Source organism: Antechinus flavipes, chromosome 5, assembly GCF_016432865.1.
Source record: "Antechinus flavipes isolate AdamAnt ecotype Samford, QLD, Australia chromosome 5, AdamAnt_v2, whole genome shotgun sequence".
In the NCBI taxonomy this organism is placed as follows: Eukaryota; Metazoa; Chordata; class Mammalia; order Dasyuromorphia; family Dasyuridae; genus Antechinus; species Antechinus flavipes.
The window spans coordinates 204,082,128-204,094,556 of NC_067402.1; the positions used below are offsets into that span (position 1 = coordinate 204,082,128).

At 32.8% G+C, this 12,429-nt stretch overlaps 1 protein-coding gene across 10 annotated transcripts in view; it reads right to left on the bottom strand.

The window, feature by feature from the left end:
- Nucleotides 1–206: 206 nt before the first annotated feature.
- The window catches only part of PPHLN1 (periphilin 1), a 190,818-nt gene continuing 178,595 nt past the window's right edge, over nt 207–12,429 (bottom strand). For all 10 annotated transcript variants that reach the window (XM_051961726.1, XM_051961723.1, XM_051961718.1 and 7 more), the window contains one exon: nt 207–2,539. In XM_051961726.1, coding sequence (XP_051817686.1) covers nt 2,345–2,539 — 195 coding nt within the window. In that variant the 3' untranslated portion in view covers nt 207–2,344. The remainder of the gene's footprint in view (nt 2,540–12,429) is intronic.

A 12,429-nucleotide genomic window follows, 5' to 3' on the forward strand; every position in this document is an offset into this window, starting at 1 on the left:
AGAGATAATAAGTAACTTTTATTGTAGATTGCTTAGACTCTGGTAAACTCCCTGCATGGAATATAACCCATGAGACTATAACATGCAATCCCCTTGGGAGTTTGGCAGTTAAGGTAGTGCCACCAGAAGTTAAATCAGTATGAATGTGAAATGAATTCTTCATTTTGATGACACAATGAAATGAAGATTGCTGCAATAAAAGACAGTTTGATAATTTTAAACTGGTTGTTTTATTTTGTTTTTAAGAGTTTACACAAGGCGGCTTCACAAAACTCCATTTTCCCTTTGAACTTCAATCACATGCACAGCAAAGCTTTAAGAAGACATACTAAAAGTATAGCACATTACCTGGGGATATTCTGCAGAGAATAATGGATAACTCTTTAATAAAAACATCTTAAACAAGGAGAACTTAAAACAAACTATTATAGTTCCCATTTCAATTTGCATGCTGCAAAGTTTCCCTTTAAAGTCTACTTTTCCCCCCATAATTAACAGATATCCCTACAAAAATATTATTGACGGTTGTTAAAAACCTTTAGCTACCAAATACTATGTTTTAAGGGGAGGAAGAACAAAATTATATTAAACTGATTAACCAGTAGACTTTAAAATAAATATCTGCAATGAGATGATAACTTAGTAAAACTATTTTAAATGAAGATCAACAAAAAAAAAAAAATGTGTTCATTCTCTTTGGTATCTCTCCTATATTTTTTCACTTTTTATTTAAGTGATATTACTTAATAAAATTAAAGAAAAAGGGAAATGGAGAAGTGAGTAATAAAATGACTATTGCCTTAGATTTTTTCTAGGCTAAGTAACTAATAAAATAGTCTCACACACTGGAGAAGAATATCAGAGATGATGGATAAGGATTACTTCTAGTTTATACGTCAAATATTGTGTACTAGCATAGGAAATATCAAAATTATGACTCAAAGTGGCCTCATTTGGCAAGGCTGGGCTTGGGGATGATTTAAAATTAAATTTTTCTCTTACTCTTTCAATTTTCATGTGTGGTACTCATTATATCTGGTACCACTTACACTGTTTCCTTATTTATTTCCACTCTAGCATGATTTTTAAATAAATGGCTAGCTGGAAATGAACATTTAACATAATTTTGGTCTCTACTGTTTGGAGCCTTCAAAACATTATCAAAATAAGCCACAAAAAATGGCAGAATTCAGTTTAGAGAAGAGACACTGGAAAGATAAGAAAAGTAGGCAGTAATAATAACATGATTTAAAACTCTGTGACTTATTAATGCCACAAAAAGTAAAAATAAATTTGTCATGCTTAATGTCAAAAATTGGTAGAATATTCATGGTCCTGGGAATCCTTAACAAAGAGCGCTAAATAAACAAACCTTTAGGCTGAAATCACTTACAACCTATTAATGTCCCAATGATCCATGGAGCAAAAGACAGTTGATGAATTCTGAAATAAAGATCTATGGGGGGGGAAAAACCTATTGTTTCTCATGTTGATAAAGATTTTTTTTTTCTAGGTCTCTAAAATTTGTGGAAAATCTCAGCCTCTGTCACTCACCTTTAAATTCACAAAATTTCCCTTTCATCTGACATAGATGTGATCTTATAATACTCATATTTCAGTATAAGTATTTGAGATTCAGAAGAATATAGATGGTTTTGAATTAATATTAATATTGAAAATCCTATATTCTTGTTTTAGAAGTTAACAGCTTTAGGATTTTTAAATTCTTAAACAATCAATAGTATATTTAAACTGGGATAACTTCAAGTAGTCAGAGCTAATGGAGAAATTAGATTAGTAGAATATTTAAAAGTTTTAAAGCTTAAGAAACAAAGTGAAGCAAAAAAACATGTTATCAAAGTCAAAGAACTTTTGAGCTGAAATTTTGAAATGCAGGTTATGTGGAATTGCTAGAACTAAAATCAAGGGGTTTTCAATGACTTGGAAAAATGATTTCAAAGCAATTTCTAATTGGAAAAATTTTAAATTTTCATATCAAAGTATATGATTGAATAGTGTGTGAGACTGAAGACACACAATTGTAGAAAACTAAACCTCATTTTGCAAAGAGGCATACTGGAAAAAATAATTGACACTCTTCATCCTACAGAAAAAGCTTATGCTTAGTTATGGATCAAGAATCTTTGCAGAGTGCTAATAAAAAGATTTTTAGATATTCTTTCAATATAATGATGGTAAAGATATCTAAATGTGTAGCTAACTATACTAAAATATCCCCCTAACTACCCACAAAATTATTCCATATATTAAGGATTTATATAATCCAGAAAAAAAAAAACCCAACAACAAAAGAATACATTATCTTTTGCCTCAGCATGAAATCTCAGAAAGACTCCCCAAATTCTTGATTGGCAGCATCATACTCTGTAATGAAATGCTTCAGTTCTTCAATGCATCGCTCACCTATTTCATGTAAATTCTGTCTCAAAGCAAACTGCACAGACTTTTCTAATGAAGGATCTTTATCAATCAGCATTTTCACAACCATCCCAAAAGTTTCACAGTCTTGTCGATAAACCTATAAAGACGAAAGACATGTAAAAATCTGGTTAAAAATTAAAAGTATAGGAAAGCAAATTCACTAGCAACATTTCTAATTCAATTATTGCCCTAAACTGAAATATAAATCACCCCTATCTTTTAATTACATATAGGAAAGTCAAATCAGCAGAGTGAGAGAGAATCAAGATGGCAGAGAAAGAGGAAGGATTAGAATCTAACTTGCCCTGCATACTTCGTTCATAAAAATCTACAGAAAGCATCAGATCAAATTCTGATTGGGAAAGCCATTAAGATGTCAAAGAGAGTAATTTTTTTTTACTTCAAAGAAACTATCTATAGATACCTGTAGCCAAGGGAAAATAGGATACAGACATGAAGGTAGAGTGACAGAAAAAGAAGGTCAAGGTAGGACACCAGAGCAAGAAGCACAAGGGAAGAAAGATTCTTGAACAAGTACTGAGTACAGGAATGGGTGCCATTTGACAATTCTTTTGCTCACTCCCAATTCTGGTTGGTGGTTTTGGGATGGAAAAAAGCAACTGATCTTATGTTTTAAGCATAAAACAAGTTCCAGGAAGCAAGTAATATTTGTAAAGTGGTTCTGATGCTAACAAAGGGGAAATCAGCACGTCAGTTGTTTTGAACATAGAGAGAGCCTTCTAGTGAGCAAATTAATAGTGCCTAAGACAAGTAGTAGTCTATTAAAACTCCCAACCAGAAAAAAGGGGATAGAATCAAAACTGGGAAGGGAACATGCAAACTGAGAGTAGGAGGGCAGAGAACAAATCTACTATTACATAACACATTTTTGAAAACTTACAGCCCTCCTTTCTTCCCTCCCTCCAGCCAGTCATGAAAGCAACAGAATAAATAAAAGGGCAGAAATGCAAGCTAGACATTCCCAATCAAAAATGTGAATAAGCCAGCTCTAACAATAACATATAAAGTCAAGAAGCAGGTTGAAAGAACAAGGAAGATCTAAATACAGAAAGGATTAAAAAAAAAAAATTACAAGCAAAGCCTTAAAGAAAAATGCTGTTTGGACACAAGTCCAAGAAGAATTCATAGAAGAGTTGTAGCTAAAAAATTATTTCAAAAATCAACTGAGAACAGTAGAGGAAAGAATGGAGAAAGAGGCAAGAGCTTGGAAAGGAAGATTAAGAATTAACAGCTTGGAAGAAAAGGCAAAAAAAAAAAAAAAAAACTTAGTAAAAATAACTCCTTGAAAACTAGAATTGCCAAAAAAAAAAAAAAAAAAAAAAAAAAAAAAAAACAACTTTAAAAATGCAAAAAAAAAAAAAAAAAAAAAAAGGAAAACAAATATGACAGGCTAAAGTAATAGAACAAAATAAATATCTCAAAGGAAAAATAAGTGACCTGGACAAGAGATTGAAGCTAGATAATGTAAAGATCAATGGACTGTATAAAAAACAAAATGTCAAAATGAAAACTCCTAGGAACACCATAGGAAAAATACCGAGTTCTAAAGTCAAGAGGAAAAAAAAAAAATACTGCAAGCAGCTAGAAAGAAGGAATTCAAGTAGGAGGAACCCCCTTAATAATGACACAAGATTGAGCAGATACCATTCTAATAGAAAGGAAAGTTTAAAATGATATTCCAGAAGGAAAAGGAAATTAATGTACAACCAAGAATTATCTATTCAGAAAAACAACATAATCCTAACAGGGGGAAAAATGGAACAAAATAGGACTTCCAAGCATTCCTGATGAAAAGATTGGAGCTGCATAAAAATCTGACATAAAACTATAAGTGAAAAGAGAAGCAAAGAAAGGTAAACGAGAACAAAAAATCAAAAAAAGATTCAATAAGATCAATTGTTTAAATTCTCATATGGAAAAATAGGGTAATACAAATAACTAAGAACTTGAACATCACCAAGAATCATAGAGAGAATCTAAAAAGAAAGAGGACTTGATTGTGATTATTATTGTGTTTAGGTGATTTCAAAAGAAGAATGGGACAGATTGGGAAGCAGAATATACTGGGAGAAAGAGAAAGGGAGAAAAAGAACAGGGCAAATTATGTCACATAATGAGGTGAATAAAGAGATTTATACAATATGGAGGAGATGATGGACTTGAATCTCACTCTAATCTTAACTGGTTAAAAGAAGAGAAGAATACACATATACAGAATATGCAGTTGGGTATAAAAAATACATCTTACCGAAGAGGAATAAAGGCAAAAAGATGGGAGTAAGGTGAAAAAGGCAAATAAGGGTAGATTGAGGGAGGCAGGAGTCAGAAAAAAGAAACAAGAGCAGACTCTTAAAAAGGGGACAGTGTGAGGCAGCTGGTGCAATGGATTGAGCACCAGCCCTGAAGTTAGGAGCCGAATTCAAACATGGCCTCAAACACTTAACACTTCCTAGCTGTGTGACTCTGGGTAAGTCACTTAACCCCAATTGCCTCAGCCAAAAAAAAAAAAAAAGGCAAAAAACAAACATACAAAAAGGGGACAGAGTAAAAAAAAGAGAATAAGTTAGAGGGAAATAAACAGTGAACAATAAGAATTGTGAATGTGAATTGCATGAGCTCATAACATAATGGAGGGGGATAGTGGAATGGAATAGAATAGAAACCAGAATCCAACAGTATGTTGTTTACAAGAAACACGATGAAATAGAAAGATATAAAAAGAGTGAAAAATAAAAAGTCTCAATTCAATTCCAAAGAAAAAAATCCTAAAACAAATTCAAAGATGAATTTAATAAAATTGAAAGTAAAAAAACAAAAAACAAAAAACAAAAAAATCACTAAATGAATAAATAGAACTACAAGCTTTTTTTTAATAGAACAAATAAATCATTAACTAATTTGATTTTTAAAAAGAAAAACAAATTATTAATATAAAACTTGTAAAAAGTAAATTCACAATCAATGAAGAAAAGCAGTTTTTAACAGGTATTTCACCTATGTATTATTAAAGATGGATGAATATATAAAATGCCCAAATTAATAAAATAAGAAATGGAATGTTTACATAATTCTGCTATAAAAGGGGGAGGGGGAGATATGAGATAGAAATTAATCCTGACATAAAAGAATTCTCAAAGAAAAAAACCCAGGACTTGATGGATTTACAAGTGGATTCTACCAAATATTTAAGGGGCAATTATTTTTAATACTATATAAACTGTCTGAAAAAAACTGGTAAAGAGAACAGTTCTTACAAAATTACTTAACTTATACAAAAATAGTTAATATTTAAACTAGGACATTAAAAGAGAAAGAAAACTACAGACCAATTTATCCATGAATACTGAGATATATATTTTAAATAAAATATTAGCAACTATAGCAATATACCACATAATACATTATGACTAGACTGCATTAATACCAAGAATGCAAGACTGGCCCTATAGTGGGAAATCTTTACAAATCACTGACCGTATTAATATAAATTTAAAAATCCTATGGTTGCTTAAATATATGTAGAAAAGGCTTTTGACAAAATATATAAGAAAGCATTGAAAAATAGAAAATGTAGCTTTCCTTAAAATTACAAGTAGTATCTAGTATCTATCTAAAACCAAAAGTAAACATCATCTGTAATTGGAATAAACTAGAAGCCTTTTCAATAAGATTAGAAATGAAAAAGATGTTCATTACAACATCATACCAGAAATGTTAGTTATCACAATAGAATAAGAAAAGGAAAATGAAAGAAGCATTGGCAAAGAAGAAACAAATCTATTCCTTTTTGTAGATAACATGATGGTTTCCTTAGAGAACCAGAACCCTAGAGAATCAGCTAAAAAACTAATCAACCCAGTTAACAAATTCAAAGTTTCAGGATATAAAGTCTTCTGTATTTTTGTACATTAGAAAGAAGTAGAAAATGAAACTGCATTTAAAATAATTTCAGGCTAGTACACACAAAAGAGTTAAATGAAAATAATTACAAAATACTCTTCCACATAAAGACAGATCTAAATAATTGGAGACATATTAATTGCTTGTGTGTATGCTGAGCCAATATAATAAAAATGGTAATTCTATCTAAATCAATTCCATTCAGTGCCATACTAACTGAAATACCAAGAATCACTTAGAGAGCTAGAAAAAAATAGCAAAATTTATGTGAAGGAACAAAAGGTCAAGAATATCATCTGAATCACTGAGGAAAAAAATTGGGACCAAGAGTATCAGGTCTGGAACTATACTTCAAAGTTGTTATCATCAAAACAATTTCATACTGTTAAGAAATAAGAGAGATTATGAGCATAATTGACCGTATCAATAACAAAACCAACAAAAACCAAATAATTTTCTCAACAGATACAGAAAAGACTTTGGACAAAACAGAACATTTATTCCTATTAAAAACACTAAAAAGAATAGGAATAAATGGAGCATTTTTTAAAATAAATAATATTTATCCAAAACCATGAGCAAACACAATGTGGAGTGGGGATAAACTAGACAATTTCCCAATAAAATCAGGCATGAAACAAGAATGTCCATTATCACCATTATTATTGAAAACATCAATTCACATATATAATTGATATACTCCTTCCCTTCTCAATGGTTGGGGGAGAAAATTTGGAACTCAAATTTTTTAAAAATGAATTTATAATAAAGGATACATTAAATAAAAGAATTAATCCCCTATGTATGACTGCAAAGAAAATGATCTTTAATAACATTTGGGGAATATATCTATTTGGAATAGTATTGATGAGAAGCATTGTGGGAGAAGTGAAAGAGCACTTGATTTAAGAGTCAGAAGATGAGTTCAAATATCAGATTCACTTTTAACTAGACTTGATCCTGAGCAAGTTATTCGATCTATCTGAGGATAGGGATATGCTGGAGGTAGAGAAGAGTCACATATACTTTTACATATGCCATATTTCAAAAACTTACAAATAAAAAAGGAATCTCTCTTTTTTGTCACAAAAATCCGATTAAAAAATTTAAAAATCAATAAATATTTATTAAACATCTATCATGTGACAGACACTGTGCTAAGCACTGGAGATATGAAGGCAAAACAAAGAAGGAAAAAAAATAGTTCCTGCATTCATGGACTTCATAGCATAAATGGGGAAAACAACATACAACTAAATTATAAACAAGAAAAAAATTGGTGGATAATTAACAGAGGGAAGACGGAAATAGTGGCAAAAATCAATAAAGGTTACTTGTAAAACTTAAGATTTTAGTTGGGATTTAAAAGGGATACAGTAGATAGAAATAAAGAGGGAGAGAATATTAGGTATTTGGCAGCACAGCTACTGATAATACTCAGTTTCTGTGTACATATCTGACAAAACTGGAGTATGTTCTGCTAGAAATTAAAGGCAAGTATCAATGGATTGCAGAATTAATGGGAGGGAATAAGGTATAAGAATACTGGAAAGACAGAAAGGAGCCAGATAATGAAGGTCTTTAAAAGCCAAACAGATGATTAAATATTTGATTCCTAGAGGTAAAAAGGAAGCACTAGAATTTAATAAATGGGGAAGAGGTGACATGATCTGACCTGCACTTGGTAAGTGTGTAAGTAATAAAGTAATTTTGATAACTGAGTAGAAAACTAGAGTAAAGAGAAACTTGAGAGAATAAGGCAAAAATGTCATTGTAATAGTTTTAGGAATGAAGTCAGACTGTACCTGGTTGGTGACTGATCAGAAGATAGATAGGGGAATGTATTAGATATTGTTAGGAATCTATAAGCAATAAGATTTGGGCAACTGATCAGATATGGGGATTGACAGTGAGATGTGAAGAATGAGATCTAGGATATTAACCTGGGTAACTGGGGGAATAATGGTCCTTGATAGTAAAAGGAAAGTTAGGAAAAGGGATTGCAATTAAGGGAATAGAAAACAATGAGAGTTCAGTATATGTGGAGTTTAAATTATCTGTAAGATTTCCAATTTAGATGTCCAATAGATAATGGGAAATGCAATTCCCAACTATAAATTTTAGCACCTTAATCTCACTGTTATATCTGACTAAGTTGTGAGATTTCTTTTTCTGTATCTTCAAACTTATTCAGGGGTTTCTCCTCTATGCCTTTTTCAAAGCTTTTTTTTTTTTTTTTTTTTGGTAGGTTATCTATTTGACCTACAATTCAGTCATTTCATTTGCAGCTCATTGGTTTCCAGCAGTCTGGCAGAAAAAACCCATTTGGCAAGAATATCAATCTCTTTATGAGAAGGCTCCCCTACCAAGAGGGCAAATCCCTTTTGGAATCCTCTTCTCTTTGGTGGAAACTTGGAGATTGCTTTTCTAGGGTCTTGGTAATGTACTTGAAATGTATGTCTTAGTATTCTTCTTTCTTACTGGAAAGTATGGTACACCACCTAGGTTGTTGATGACAGGGTAGAAACAAAAGAATTTTCTGAATCATCTGAACAATAGGTTTCACTATATTGTTTTTGTTCTGAGTCTCCATCTTGATTGAAATCTGGGCTTCTTGTTCTTTCTCCCATTGTTTTGACGTATACTCTGTATTCATATAACTTCAGATCCTGGTCTCCAGAAGTGTCCCAAATCTGGCCGACTTTTCCACCTTCCTTTCCACTTAGGAGCCTCCCAGCCTTAGGCCCTAGATCTCCATATGGGCTCATTAATGGGCTGAAGCCTAAGCCCTGTGGAGGAAGCCCCAAGTTGAAAGAGGGATTAAAGCTGGATAAGTAGGTCTGAGATAATAACTGAATTCATGAGTAGTAGAAAGGATCATTAGTGACAGTTTAGAGGGGGAAGAGAGAAGGTTCTAGAGAGAACCCCTTCGTGGGCATGACCCAGATAAAGATGAAGAAGACAATTATATACATTTATTAAGTGTCTCCTTTGTGCTACGCATAGTGCTAAATGCTGAATATATAAATACAAAAAAAGAGAAAATCTCAGTCCTGAAGGAATTTACTATCTAAAAGGGGAAGAAAATATACAAAAATAAATTGAAGGGGGTGGAAATGGGAAGTACAAAGCTAACTCTGTGGTGCAGTCAGGTGGGAAATGAGGTGATACCTGTCCCAAGAACACTTCTTAAAATGAGTTTTCTTTGTTCTCTTATCTGTGGGGCAGAGGATAGTGATGGAGAGTGCGTGCCAATGCTGATTCTATCTTGCAAGATGAACTTTTCCCAATAATGGGGATGGTGAGGAAGACAGAGAAAATAGTATTGCCAGGAGAGAAATGAGAACCTGGATAGAGTAGTTTCACAAAAACCTAGAGAGAAGAGAGCATAAAGGAGATGATCGACATTATCTAAGGCTGAAGAAAGAGGTCAAGAAATGGACTGAGAAAAAGCTGAGATTTGTAATTAAGAATCATTGGTAACATTGAAGAGAGCAGTAGTAGACAGGTGAGATCAGAAGACAGAATGTACAGTTAAGAATTTGAGAGAAATAGAAGTGGAAGTACTGAGTGTAGAAGGCACTGATTTTAGCCACAAAAAGGAGGAAAGACAGGGGACAGTTCCTTTCTTCTTGAAGCTTAAGAGGGAACTGGTGACCAGGGAGAACTACATATTGGGAAGGTAAGTTAGAGGGAATGGTAATGGAAGTCACGGAGAAATTGACTGGCATGTCCTTCCACGAATGATAGATTTGCCATATACTGTTAAAATACCTTTTTTTTTTTTTTTTAGTAACACAGCAACGAGGTCATGTAATGAAGAGTAATAGACTGAGAGTCTGTAGACTTGGGTCACTTACATCAAGGGCTGAGCAAATCACTTAATCAGTTTTGGCCTCAATGTCCAAATGTAAAATAGTGGAAAAGATTTTGTAAACCTTAAAAAGTCTAAAAAGTCGGGAGTGGGAACATTATATTTTTGTCTTTTAGGTATTCTTGGTTTCTAAAGCTAGTAGTTGACATAAAATTACTATTTCTGGTACTAAATCAGTCACAGTTTAAAGGAACAGTTACATTCTGAAACTTTCAAAAAAGAGCTTTCAAGAGTCTGTAACTCAATGTCAAATATTCATTAAATTCTCATTTTTAAAATGGAACAACATTCTCATTTCACAGTTACAGAATTAGTATCATATAAATGGAAGCCATTTTACTGAAATGTGTAAAATGTTTAGATAAATTGTGCCTCTGCTGGTGTCCTTGAATCCATTTCTCCTCTCTTCTCTTTTGATTAACTTTTTTGTCTACCCCTATTTTCAAACCGCCCTTGTCTTTGGGCTCCTTCTTTGTTTGTTTCCTTCAAAAATGCCAGATCTCTTCCATCCTTAAAAAGCCTTCATTTTATCCTGCCATCACCAAAAGGTACATATGTTTTTTCCATGTCTCATCCCTTATACAGCTAAATGGATTGAAAAATCTGCACTCATTACCTCCACTTGCAATCTGGCTTCCAACCTCATCATCAGACTTAATCTTCACAGATTAAAAAATTAATTATCTTTTGTTAAATCCATGAGTCTTCTTTTAGTCTTCCTCTCTCTTGGTTTGTTACTTTTTTTTTTATTATAGCTTTTTAGTTATAAAATATATGTATGGGTAATTTTTCAGCATTGACAATTGCAAAATCTTTTGTTCCAATTTTTCCCCTCCCCCAGATACCAGGTGGTTTGTTACATTTAATGCTTGTAACCATCCATCCTCCTGGAAACTTGTTCTCTCAGTTTCAATAATACTGAGCACTTTTGGTTTTTGTCCTACCTACATAATTTCCTTCTCTGTCACTTTTCTGGATAATCATCTATTTTCTACTTCTCAGCAATGGACATTCCTCAAGTTTTTGCCCTGAGAGCACTTGTCTTTTTCTCACTATGTACTATTATCTTGGTAATATAATAATCTCTCATTTAATTCTCATCTTTCTATGTTTTCCAAATATATATAGCAGTAGTTGCTTTCCTCATGGTTCCACTTCACCAACTACTTGAGGGACATCTCATAAATATTCCATAAGTGTCTCAAACAAAACTTCACAAGCCCAAGACAGAAATTTTCATTTCCCTTAAGCCCACCCTTTTTCTAAACTTATCTATTTCTACTTAGATTTTTTTGTTGTTGTTGAACTGGTCAGTCATGTCTTACTCTTCCTGATTCTGTATGAGGTTTTCTTTGCAAAGACAGTGAAGTGGTTTGTGATTTTTAGTTACTTCTCCAGTGGATTATGGTAAAGTGAGGTAAACTGATTTGTCTGGGGTCACACAGCTAGTGTCTTGAGGCCAGATTTAAATCCAATCTACTTTCAGGCTCAATGGTCTATCCACTAAGCCACCTAGCTGCCCGTTGAGATCATCCTTATTTTTAATTCCACAATTACCTTGGACTATCCTTTCTTTCTTTCTCCTATCAAAATCATGTCAAAAATTCTGCCTCTATACTATTTCTTAAATGCATTATTATAATTGTAATCTTTGTCATCTCTAGCCTGAACTATTACAATGGTCTCTAATTAGTTTTATCTGTTTTCAGTTCCATTCCTTTTTAATTAGCTCTCCATACAGTTGCCATAATAATCACATGGCACAATTTGGTTCCAGAATAAAGGTTCCAATCCCCATCTTTCCATTGCTCTCTCTCTCTTTCTGTCTCACACACACACACACACACACACACACACACACACACACACACACACAATGTCTGTCTATCTGTCTGTCTCTATATCCTGGCAGACTAGCTTGTTTGATGATTTCTTTTCCAAATTACTTTCTGGAATATTGGACTACTTCACAGTTCCAACAACTATCTTTTTGCAACATCTTCAACACTATTTTTATCTTTGGTCATCTTTGTCAATCTGCCAATACCATGTTATTTTAAAGATAAAGAAATTAAGGACCAAAGAGATGGAATTATTTATGTTGTACAGTCATTTTCAGTTATATCCACCTCTTTGTGACCCTATTTGGAGTTTTCTTGACAAAGATATTGGAGTTGTTTGCCATGTCCTTC